Source organism: Cibotium barometz, chromosome 55 (assembly GCF_041138505.1).
Source record: "Cibotium barometz isolate CiBa-2024 chromosome 55, ASM4113850v1, whole genome shotgun sequence".
NCBI lineage: Eukaryota > Viridiplantae > Streptophyta > Polypodiopsida > Cyatheales > Cibotiaceae > Cibotium > Cibotium barometz.
In genome coordinates, this window is record NC_141100.1 from 38,731,327 (window position 1) to 38,744,513 (window position 13,187).

At 41.1% G+C, this 13,187-nt stretch overlaps 1 protein-coding gene across 5 annotated transcripts in view; it reads right to left on the reverse strand.

Moving 5' to 3' along the window:
* The window catches only part of LOC147607732 (ATP synthase subunit B), a 115,196-nt gene that overhangs the window by 63,013 nt on the left and 38,996 nt on the right, over positions 1-13,187 (reverse strand). For 3 of the 5 annotated variants that reach the window (XM_086790257.1, XM_086790256.1, XM_086790255.1), the window contains exons 6-7: positions 251-313; positions 19-134 (exon numbers count right to left, since the gene is read on the reverse strand). The exons of the other annotated variants lie outside the window; for them this stretch is intronic. In XM_086790257.1, coding sequence (XP_086646383.1) covers positions 19-134; positions 251-313 — 179 coding nt within the window. The remainder of the gene's footprint in view (positions 1-18; positions 135-250; positions 314-13,187) is intronic. 5 annotated transcript variants of the gene reach the window in all.

Sequence of the window (13,187 nt, forward strand, 5' to 3'; positions counted from 1 at the left end):
TTGTTTGTATATGGGCACCTTCTTGTCCATATGTTTTTGCCTGCTAAGATCCATTGTAAAGGTTTGAAACAATTTTCTTCAGCCTCAGTGGATGCTTTGAATGTAACACCTCCATATTGAAAACTTGAAACATCCTAGAGAGAGAGAGAGAGAGAGAGAGAGAGAGAATCAATCCGTCAAGAAAAGATGAAACTTTGTTTGGCAGACCCCCAAAAAAAAAAAAACACGATTTCCATAATGGTTTACCCACATGCATCTGCTGAGAAGTAGCATATTTTGACGAAAGAAGCCGCTTTTCTTTTTGTTCGTCTATCTAAAAACAAATAACAGAGCAAGTTTACCTCCAGACACTGACCAAAGACAAATGTGAAACCAAACACACTCCCTTTAGAATAACCCCTTCAGTATAAGGACAAATCCAAAACAGCAAGATTAATTTTAAGCAGCTAATATCCACACTCAGCATCGTAAGAAAAAACTGGTTCAACAATTAAACACTTGTTTCTTGCAAAACATAGAAAAAGGTTTCATATGTTATCAAAAGAATGATGCATACAACTTCTTTTCATTATTTTGAACATAAAAAGAAAATCAATACATGGCAACCATTATAGCAGGCCAATCGTATGACTAAGAAAAAGAGCACGCAACTGTGGTTGGGCTTATAAGTTCCTTGAACTTACATCTATGTGCACTGATGCAACAGCTCAAAGCTCATGATGACCCACTTTTAACCCCTACAAACAAGCTGTAAACCATGAAGAACTTGAGTAGTCCACTATAGCATGTAGCATATTTGGTAATGTACTAAATCTAATCTAAGCCATCTCTAAACCGTCTAGCCTCCTAGGCCACCATCCCGTGTGAATACAGAGCTGCCTGTTACATGTGACAAGTACTCTCTCTGTGGTGCACAAGGGATGCCTAGTGTGTCATTGTATTTAGCTCTGTATTGTGGGTGATTCTATTTAATACTTGATGCTGGATGCTGAAGATATGCTTGCGTGGATTTAGGTTGTTGTGTTTGTGCTTGTTCCATACATGTTTTGTTGAGCAAGTCCAAACAATTCCGTATTCACATGATAGTAGTTGGTTGTAAGCGAGTCCAATTAATTGCTACACATGTTAGAATTGTTTAGTTGAGTGATTCCAATTTAATTGACCTAACATTGTGGATTGTATGAGTATACGCTATGAGTACGAGGATGACGATGATGGGCACTAGACGTGAACACCTGCCTAGGTCTAGGTTTTTTGTCTAAGTGCATGTATGCACCATTTTAGGCCCATTGTATATAGTTGTTGGGCAAATGTGTCACACACCTAATGTTAATCCTCAAGATTAGTGGCCTAATCTGGCAAGGTTAGGGGAGCCCTGGGATTAGGAAAAGCAGGCTGACACAAGCGGCTAAGGCTCATGGTTAATGATACCACGTACACTAGCTATTTATGACCAGATAGTTATTTATAGCAACAATAGCCACTGGTATGGTGAAGCTGTTACTTTTGCCTATTTTGAGTGCTATTGGGAAACCGGTTGGGATACCAGTGGATCTTGAGGCGCGCGTATATATTCCGCAGAGATCCATACTCAAAGATTGTATCATTGATGGTATTTCAATGGATTTCATGGATAGATGTATTCTTCTATGAAGGGTTAGTTTGTGTGCCGGATATAGCTAGCAATTTAAATATTCCGAGTCCATAGACTGGTGAGTGATGGGTTTGTAAAACGTATATGGGGCATATCCTAGTATTAAAGAGTGGGTCATATTATTATTCATCATATTATTTAGCGCTTTTCTGTGCTGCTTGGAACATTATGGGAAATTGAGTAAATAGATTGGGGGTATGGGATGCTAGGATCTACTTCATGTGCGGTTTACGGGTTTTCAGTGAGATATTTTAACCTCCGATGTGATCCACAACTCACGTGATTGTTGCATGGTAAAACTGATGTTTTACTTGCCTTTGTTTCGAGGTATGAGCTCTATCCTCTACTATGGCAAATTTACGATTATTAGATTTTTTATCCAGAGTGCTGACCGGTGGGGTTATACTTGTTTGACCTGGTCCCGATAACATTTTGATGCTGTTTGATGGCGTCTGGATTACCTTGACACAGTGGTTGGGCACTTGAAGTTTCTAGGTACTTCAGGCATTCAGGATTGATTGGGTTGAGTTCCTACTCATGACGATTGTCCTCGGTCTCTCAAGCAACAGAGAGGATATATCATACTTTGGTGGAATGGTGTACGCATTCACCACCAAGAGACCATATGATTTGGTCAAATTCGCCTACGATGATGCTGAGCATAGGACTCCTGGCAGCAGAGCTAGGTTACGACTTTAGAACTTGAAGGCATAACTCTACGAGCAGTTAACGCTGGAAATGGGCAAATGGTTTGTAGTCATTGCATGGACTTGCATTGATAGATATTAACTTGCACCATAGGGTTTTTATCATGGGTGTTCTAGATTGAACACGATCTTCATAGGAGCATTCTCTAAGGTCACTTATGATGAGGGTGCGAAGATACTTGATAGTTATATGATTCTCGAATAGGGAAGTATTTGTTGATCATTCTCAGCCTGTTCAACAAATAGGAGGGTTTTGGAGGATATGCTTTATGCATACGTCTCCAGGTGACCATCTGTTGGGAGAGGTACATCCCTATGGTCGGCTTTGTCTATGTTGTACTAGCATTCGGATACTCATAACAGTAAGTATGATGATATACGGTTTTCAGCCTACATCCCTGGCAACTATGGGACTTAAGGAAGGGTGTTTGGATTATTGGTGTGGCAAGAGATTTCCTAGAGGATATCTAGTCGGTGCATCAGATGCTATCCAAAGTCCTCAAGATAGAGCACGGTTATATTTTGATAGGAGGTGTTCACCACAGGAGTTAGCCACTTGAATGTTGGTTTGTTTGAGAGCACCCCAGAGTTCTGAGATGTTACAGTCAGGGAAGGTTGGAAAGTTATCCCCTATGTACAGGGTATTATGTTGTAGCTCGCAGACAATTTTCTGGGTGATATTAGGTTTTCTAACTTCCTGAGGAGATGGGGGATTGAGGGATTGCTGTATTTATCAAGAGCCTAAGTAGGTTCTCGTTTTATCTTGTTTCCATCGTGATAGTATGGAGGCCTTGCAGACAATTATCCCTTATAAGGCTTGGAATGGCAGGAAGCCCTCTGTGGCTCATTTGTGTATTTTTGGTTGTCTTGCTTATACTCTTGTGCTTGAGCAACAACACAATAAGCTGGATGATAAGGCAATAAAATGTATTTTTGTGGGATACAGCTCAAAAAGCAAAGGATATAGATCCTCTACCATCTGGGCACAAAAGCGGATTTGGTGAGTAGCCATGCTGTCTTGGTTAATAACTCATTTCAATCCATGCTTTTATGTTTAAAAAAATAGCAAAATGTATGCTAATAGGATATCTTTTGACACACTCCTACCTTTGTACAATGTCGGGCAGCCATATGTGTGGAGCAAATGAATGCTCAAAAAGGTCCTGCAAATCAGCCCATACTAGATGAAAATCAGCTCGAATTTCAGCCCACAAATCAGCCTATTGATGAGGCAATTATGGTTGATACAGTGGATGAGGAAAGGGCTGCCATATTGGCATCCAAGAGTATGCCAAAATGGCTAGTGCAGACTTTATGGGACAGCAAATTAGCTACTCCTTTACCTAGGAGGACACGTGCAGGTTCAAGCGCAGATGTTTGAGGCGGCTATGTTTTCCTTGATTTATTTCCAAGAGTGGAAATGTCTTAAGAGGGGAAGTATGTTGTGTACCTAATGCTAATCCTCAAGATTAGTGGCCTAATCCGGCAAGGTTAGGGGAGCCCTGGAATTAGGGAAAGCAAGCTGATACATGCAGCTAAGGCTCATGGTTGATAATACAAAGTATATTGACTATTTATGACCGGACAGTTATTTAATGCAGCAGCAACCACTATATAAATGAGACTTGTGTTATTAATATTCATAGAGAATTATTCAATCTGTGGTCTATAATGGACCCAAGATTAGGAGCATGATTGGATTCGACAAATCACAGACAGCCATGCTAAAGGCCTCAACAGACAGGAGTTGGTGGTATACCATTGCTGACTGGCATGGTTCGTGAGATTGGAACCTTAGCTCCAGATGGAATCTACTGTTGGGAGGTAAGCTAGCCTACACCCCTTCTATTTGATACTAATCTTGTTGTTTGTGTTTAGGGAGACCCTGGTGGATCTTACAAAAGGTTATATTATTTTTAATACCTTAGATATTGGACAAAGATTACTTTTGTAAAAGAAAAGCCCAATTTTGGAAAAGCACTCTATTAATGGCTCCAAGGGCTATTTTCGATAATATGATTTAAATATTGGGTGTGGGAGAAGGAGCCACACACATCGGCCGAGGGGGAGAGGGGGGGGGGGGGGGTGGGGGGGACGGAGATTGCACCCAATCTTGTGTTTTGGACTATTACCTTATGTGTTGTTTTCTTTATGCTTGGTGCAAGGTTAATGTTCCATTCATAGTTTTCGAATTCTCCTATTTATTTGGTTAATATGGACAATGCATATCTCCGTGTACAAGATCCTTTGACAATGGTTCAGAGCAACCTCAAATTCTAGGGAGAATTTGAGCATGAGGGTTTGTGAAGAAAAAGCAAAAAAACAATTTTTGGTGGAAGCACAACAGGTTTTGAGCAATTGAACAAATCAAAATTTTCTTATACGTGAAGGGTTAAAAAGCTTGCATGGCCTGCAAAAAGTGAATTACATCAACCTCAAGGTTAAGTACAAGGCTAAAGTCTAAGGGAAAGCAACGGCAAAGGTTTTTTATCCTTCGGAGAAAAGAACCTCTAGTGGTTATTGCCCAAAAGCTAGAGAAAGATGGATTTACATGAGCCCAAAACCACCCTCTTTCATGGTTTTTCCAAATCTTCAACCTCATCAAGATCAAGCACCATGGATGTATTCAGCAAGTAGAGACGGTCAAGATTCCAAGCTCAAAAGAGAAAGTAGTTGCAAAATCATCTTCCCACTTCATGAACGATAAGCGATAATTCTTCTATTGTCATAGTTTGCACTGGCAGTGGTTTTCACTTCATTGTATTGCTTGGCAGATTAAAGTTTTAAGACTTAAATATATATACCTGGATGAATCCAGGAACATGCCCAAATTCACCTTTTAGGAACGTGCATGTTATCAGCCTTAAAACTTAAAGGCTTGTTATTAAGTTTGGCAATTAAGGCTTATAAAGCCTTTACTCAAGGCTATTAAAACCCTATACAAAGGCTCATAGATCATCAACAACATCCTTAAACATTTCTTCAAAAATCTGCACCAAAGAGGGGCCTCAAAAATTACACAAATATCACACATTTCTGAAAATTTCAAAAAAAGAGGAGGAATTGCATTGCTTCAAAAAAAAAAGTTTGGTCGAATGAAGGCGTTTCAACAAAACCGGCTTGATTGAATCTCATGTGCTACTCGGATTCTTGTATATGAAGATTTGTGGGTATGTCTTGCTATCAAATAGAATCCGAATTCATCTACCTTAACCGGGATTGACAACTCGAGCCAGGCCATTTATCTTCCGCAAATTATGAGTGACAGATAAGGAATTTCTATTTCCTATTTTATTACTATTTTCATATCCGCAAAAATCTTTTCTCGTTTTATTTCTTTAAAAATCTTATCATGGCCGATCACCCACAATTGCCCACAGACCAAGAGTTTTTGGATGCACTTCAAGCTCAATTATTGAGTGAGAGAAGACCTATATAGGGAAGCTCTAGAAAGACAAGTTTCACGCAAAAGGCAAACACGAGCATCCTCGCGATCTAACTTTCAAAACTCTATGGAGGATCATATTTATAGGACAGTGCAACCTACCATTAAAGCTCCAGAGTCTAAGAAGAAGAGTAAGTTCAACAAAAGGGCATTTACTTTCTAGGATTATGAAGCCCAACTTCATGATTATTTTCCTAGGAAGAAATTCTCAAAGAAGGATATAAAGTCAAGTGTGTGATAGTAACCATTTGATTGGGAGTGCAGCCCTTCAGTGGAATGTCACTAGACAGAGTAGGCGTAAACCTACGTCTTGGGAAGCTTTTCAAAGATTGATCAAGGAAAATTAAATTTTCTACGACCATCTTATAACAGCAAAGCCAGGCAACAATGGGATATTTTTAGGCACCTAGAGAAGGAGAACATATCTGCTTATGAAGGTTAATTTTGGCAAACCTTGTTGCAACTTCAAGCTTTAGAGCAAGTGCGAGAAAAAGAGCAAAGAAGAAAGTTTGTAGTAGATTTGAAGCCAACCATGGTTTTTTTCCGGAAATGATCTTTCTATTAGTTAACAAAGAACAACCTCAAAGGCTAAATACAACCTCACCACCATGTACAGAGAGAGGATCAAAGAACGCATAAGGGGGGAAAGATGCACTTCTCCTCCGACTGGTTGCTCTATGAGGAGAAGGTTATCTCATACAAGGGTTGGGGGAGGGAATAACCACACAGGTGGTATGTAGTGCCAAGTGTGCTCACCACCACTATCTAGGGGAGGAATAACCACACAGGTGGTATGTAGTGCCAAGTGTGCTCACCACCACTATCTATGAGAAAGGACCAGGTCACTAGAGCCTTGGGAAGGCTTCCTGACGCTTCCACATACGATCAAAACCACCCTGAAGCTTCCCCCATTGCCCACGGAGGGTAAGAATGATGTCGAGCCAAATGCTCCTCATGGACTCCACAGGCAGAGTGTGATGGCTTACATCAAGCTCCCCCCATGTGCCATGCAGCAATGGTACTGCAAATCTCCCATCTCTGGCACAAACCAGGAGTCAACAAATCAAAGAGAAAGCGCGGTGAGAGGCCCTCAGAGTAACAGTGTCTTGCTGCTACTATCAGGGTGCCCTCGACCTCGGGCATCTGGATCCTATGACCTAGCCGTGCGGTGTATGCACAAAATGGGGTAACTGGAGTCTCCTCCCTGCCTATAACTATTTGGCCCTTAGCACAGGGAAAAGCAAAAGGTCAAACTGAGTTGACCGCGAGCCATTGGCAAGAGGAGACTGAGCCGAACCAAAAAGATAAAAGCCACTTTTTCCAAAAAGTGGCTCTATGTCCAAAAAGCAAGGCCCTAAAGCTAGAAAAGCAAAACTAAAGAACTTTGATTAAAGTTGAGAAATACTTTAATATTAAAAGTCAAAAAGACAAAAGCAAAGGGAAAGCAAAACAAAAAGCATCGCTTTTGGCAAAAAGCATCGCTTTTGGCAAAAAGCAAGGTCCTCCTTAAGTATAAAAAGAAGCAAGAGTCCCTCTTGAATCATCATCAACAAGGGTATGGAGATTATCACAAGCGTGGAGATCTTCATCGTCAACATCATCATAATTACCTCCTCCACCCGCCGCTGGACTGTGCCACCAGCGCCGCCAGCCTCTACCACCAAGCGCCGCCACTGCTGGCGTTTCTGTTGGCTGCCACCAGCGCTGCTGCCTATGATCAGCACTACTGCTATCACCTGTGACCAGCTGCAGTTGTCTGTGCCATCTTATCAGAGCATGTGCCACCCTCTTCAAGTGATGTTGCCGCTAGTCAATTGCGCAGCCAACACCAGCCACCTACGCCACTGCTGCCATCAGCCGCCAGTGTCGCCTGAGCCACTTGCGCCACCTCCCCAGCGCATGTACCGCTTGCACCACCTCAGCAGCGCCGCCCAGATTTGTTCATTCGACGCCTAGCAAAGAAGCTAGCAGTTCTATACACTATTGTCATCTCCTGCTTTGAGCCATCTATAGGTCTACTACTAATATCATCCCCTAAGCACCTGGTGTACAAGCTAGGGAATTCTTTGGACTTGGACTTTGGATTTGGTACTAGCCCGGTGAGAGATTCTTGTGGGCCATCCCCATGGTGACCCCGACCCAGATTCCTACATCGACATATTTGTTTGATTTTGTATTCATTGGTTGTTTTGATCTTGGCTTGAAAAGCCCGTGGATTGTTCTTGAATAAATTCCTGAAAGGGAGCGGGGCGCCTGTTCCCCGCGAGCCCTGTTGATGATTCCACAAACCTAAACTAAAACTAGATCACCTATAGTTGAGGTGAATGTATCTTGTAGCTCTACTAGTACATTATTTACTTTCTTTGATTGTTCTTCTTTTTCTAGATTACATTTAGCTCAACACCTTCATTGTATCATGTTGTATACTCATATTGGCTAATGCATTGCAACCTAAGCTTATGCAAGCAGTGTACATGGCTGGTCCAAAGTCCTTGAAGGAAGCACAAGACAAAGCTCTACACACATAGGCCTCGTACATGCCTTGGATGGTGGGCAAGACAAAGCATGACAACCAAGATCCATCTCAAAAGAAGAGGTTCAAAGCGGGATCCCAATCAAAGAATGAGCCACAAGAGAAGAAGGATAGGAGCAAAGCAACTTGAAGAATATGTCAAGGCAGGAAAGTGTTTCCAATGTGAGAAGAAAGGACACATGGCTGTAAAATGTCCTGACAAGCCAAAGCAAGAAGCCAAGCCGCCTCAAACCAATGCATTACCCAAGGAACTTCAGCACCAGGATGATACACCGCCAGAGAGAAGGCAACTTTTAAAGGCTTGGGGAAAAGTGGCAAACCAACCCGTGCTTATTAATTTTGATAGTGGTGCTACCCACCACTCTATCCATCCCTAAGTGGTTGAAGCTATGAACCTCCCTCCATATAGGTTCACCGTTCGGAGCTCCTATTTCTATACGTGCCGCTTTCGAGGGAATGTCAACGGAAGTGACCCCTATCTTGGGGAAGCTTTGTTTACAGATTGGGAATTATGTGGACCATGAGAATTTTGTTGTTGGTAAAACTCAACACTGTGATGTAATTTTGGGTATGCCTTGGCATAAGAAGATAGATCCAGCCGTTGACTGGGTTGGAAACAAGATTGGATTTCCTTTTAAGGGCAAGAATGTAACTTTTGATGTAGGAGTTGAGGGGAATTCTATTCCACTCATCACTCATGTACATGTTCCTAAAGCAATCTATTTCTTTGTATACTTGGTATATGTCAAAGATCCAAAGGAATCTGAGAGTGATGAATCACTCCCAACTCTTGATCATGAAAGGAAACATTTCCTAAAGAAATATGAAGATTGTTTTGCATATACTCTACTAGGAGAGTTACCTCCGGAGAGACCGAAAGATCACCAAATTAACATCATGCCAAGAAGTTCACCTCCTAACCGACCTCCTTATTGTGTGAGTCAGGCACAACAGGAGAAGATTATGAAGCAAGTGAATGAGTAATTGGAGAAGAGCTTGATAAGACCTAGTTCATCACCCTTTTGTTCTCCAGTTTTATTGGTTCAGAAAAGGAATGGTTCTTGGCATATGTGTATTGATTACAGGGCTCTTAACAAGATCATTGTGAAGAACAAGTTTATTATTCCTAGGATTGATGACATCCTAGACAGATTGGATGGAGCCACCATCTTTAGTAGGATTGACTTGAAGAGTGGTTACCATCAAGTCACGATTGTTCCAGAGGACATTCACAAGACCACATTCAGGACCACATTTGGTCTCTTTGAGTATTTGGTGATGTCTTTTGGTCTTACCAATGCCTCGGCTACCTTTAATCAAATGATGGAGAGAATATTTCGATCACCTAGAAAGTTTGCTGCTACTTTCTTTGATGATATCTTCGATGAAAGATCTTTATGCTACAGATGAGGATTTCATAGATATTTGGAACAGATTGTAGAATGGAGACTTGGTGACCTCCTATGTCATCAAGGAAGGTTTCCTTATGATGTAAACCCGATTATGTGTGACTAAAGATTTGAGGCCAAAAGTAATGGAAGAGTGTCATGCTCCACCCTACTTGGGACATAGAGGCATCTTGACTACAACTCAAGCTTTAGATGCTACAACTCAAGCTTTGGAGAGCTATTTTTATTGGCCTAGCATGAGAAAGGACATTGAGCAATATGTTCGAGAATGTTTCGTTTGTCAGAAGGTCCAGTTTGATTGACAAAAACCTATTGGATTATTGCTACCCTTGCCGATTCCCAATGTTCCATAGGGGAGTATTGCTATGGATTTTATCTTTGGATTGCCAAAGTCACGATATGGGAATGATGGAATATCGACTATTATTGATAGATTCAGTAATAAGCAATCCCACTTTATTCCAGTAAATAAGACTATCCGCATAGAGCATATGGCAAGATTGTTTATTCAGAAGATTTTCAAGCACCATGGATTACCTAAGTCCATTGTGGGGAAAAGAGATCCCCGGACTACTAGTTTCTTTTGGAGAGCTCTGTTCGACAACATGGGAACAAAGCTGAGTTTCTCTTTGGCTTATTATCCTCAAATTGATGGTCAAAGTGAGATTGCAAATCTTACTATCTTGGATATGTTAAGGTGTTATGCTCTCGAAGCGAAGAATCAATGGGAGAAGTATTTGCCTTTGGTTGAGAATGCTTACAACAACACCATTCATTCCTCAACAAGTAAAGCTCCCTTTGAAATTATCAATGGCAAACCATTGTTGTTGCCCGTGCTAAGAACCAAGAAAGAGATATTCCATACGGATGAGTTTGTGAGAGATTTGGATACAACTTTTGCATAGATTCAAAGGGCTATTGAGACATCTCAAGCCAAGCAAAAGAAAGCTACAAATAAGCACAGAAGGAAGGTCATATTTGAAGAAGGGAATTGGGTCTTGTTGAGATTCGAGAAAGCAAGACTCAGAAAGTCTAAAGCTAAGGAGCACAAGGATCCCAAGCTTGCTCCTAGATATTATGAACCTTTTCAGGTTACACAGAAGATCGACAATGTATGCTATTGGTTGGACCTTCCAGATCACCGGAGGATACATAATGCCTTCCATGTCAGCTTATTGAAACCATATACAGGACTACCCCCCAAGGAGCTTGTATTGGAGGATCCAACAAAGATGGAAGAGCAACAAGAGATCTTGCAACCAGAACAGATTGTATTCCATTCTGTGATAAAAAGAGGAATGACAGTGCTCAGAAAGTTCCTCCTGAAGTTTAAGAATTATTTGCCTATGGATGCGAAATGGATGCTAGAGGAAACTTCAAGGACTATCCGGATATACTTCGAGATTATGAGGAAGCGGTAGATCCAGATATATTAGATATATTTGAAGTACACGTATAGACATCTTGCGAATAAGACAAATTCAAGAGGGAGGGATTGTACCTCTAGCCCTCTTCATTGTATATATATTTTGGAATGTAATTGATCATTATTATGCTTATGTAATGGTTAATAGGGCATGCTCTAGTTTGGGTGGCAATGATGCCAAATAGCCCAAGACGCAAGATTTGTATTTGGGTGGCAACGATGCGAGATGACCCATTGGACAGCCTTTTGTGCCAAATATCTTCGACTTCATAGTTGGGAGATCATTGTGGCAAGATACTCTAGAAGACTATTTATGAACAGTAGGACAATCATTGCGACCAAATAGCCTAGATGACTGTATTGGATTTCATAGTTGAGCAGTCAATACGACCAAATGACTATTGATGAACCCTCGAACAGTCCTAATGACCAGATGACCTTGAGGATTGACTGAGCCGTTTCCTTCGAGAGCCAGATAGCTCAGCACCATTTTCCCATGAGACTAGACAAGACAATCCATGAACAGGAGGACCATTACTTGTGCATTGCATACTGGTGTATGTTTAAATTTCTTTGACTTTGTGTGTTGGTTTTGATGTGTGGACAATGGTTGGATTTATGGCATGTGATAGTCCACTGGGCTCCAATCTACCTGGCCAGTACCTAGAATATCCAATACACACAAATGATGCATATCTATTTGTTGACTAGATTTTGTCTAGTTTTTGCAGGAGGTAAGTATCGATATATTTTATCTAACAGATGTTTCAGGCCTGAAGAAGTACCATCAAGAACAAAGCTATAGGTCAAAGATAAGGCATAGAGATGTTGTCAGAAGAGAAGATGACATCACACACATGGGAAATGACCAGATTCACAAGCTCACCAAATGGGACTAGTACCTTAAACATATGAAACACTTGTATTCCACAGTTGAGAACAACTGCGATATAAGAGGGAGGCAATGTAACTATTTGGCCCTCCTAGCTCTTTTCACATGATGGAACCTGTGCCTGAACACTGGACAAGTAGATGAAAGCATGGGAACAAGGACCATGAAGTTGGCATAGGGAAAAGCCAAAAGTCAAACACAATTGACTGCAACCCATTGGCAAGAGGAGCCTGAGCCGAACCAAAAAGCTAAAAGCCGCTATTTCAAAAAGCAACTCTAGGGCCAAAAAGCAAGGCCCTAAAGCCAAAAAAGAAAAACTAAAGAATTTTGATCAAAGTTGAGTTATATTTTATTATTACAAGTCAAAAAGACCAAAGCAAAGGGAAACCAAAAAAAGTTGAGTTATATTTTATTATTAAAAGTCAAAAAGACAAAAGCAAAGGGAAAGCAAAACAAAAAGCATCGCTTTTGGCAAAAGCAAGGCCCTCCTCAAGTATAAAAGAAGCAAAAGTCCCTCTTGAATCATCATCAACAAGGGTGTGGAGATTATCAAGAGCGTGGAGATCATCATCAACATCATCATCATTACCTCCACCCGCGGATTGTGTAACTAATGCCGCCATCCTCTACCACCAAGCGCTGCTATGCCAGCCAGCCTCAGCGCCACCTGCGCCGCCGCCGTTACTAGCGTTTCTATTGGCTGCCACCAGTGCTGCCGTCTGTCGCATGTGACCAACTGTAGCCACCTGTACCATCATATCAGAGCTTGTGCCACCCTCTTCAAGAGTTGCTACCGCCAGTCAACCGCATAGTTGTCAGGTAGATACCGTAGGGTTCGTATGATATGATACCGTATGGGAAAATACAGTACGATATAAAAAAAATTTCTTATCGTACGATAAAATACGGTGTTTTAAATAAATACTTATAAACTTAGGTATTTCCAAGTCCAGATATGGAGTATTTTAGAAAGGAGGGCAGCATCATAGTACAAAGGAAGCTCAAACAGCCATAGATAAGCAAAAGAAATACCATTACCTACCCAAAAAATTAACGTTTTTTTGGGGGGGAAAAATTTTTGAAAAAAAAATATTTTTTCCTGGAAAAAATCCGTACAAATC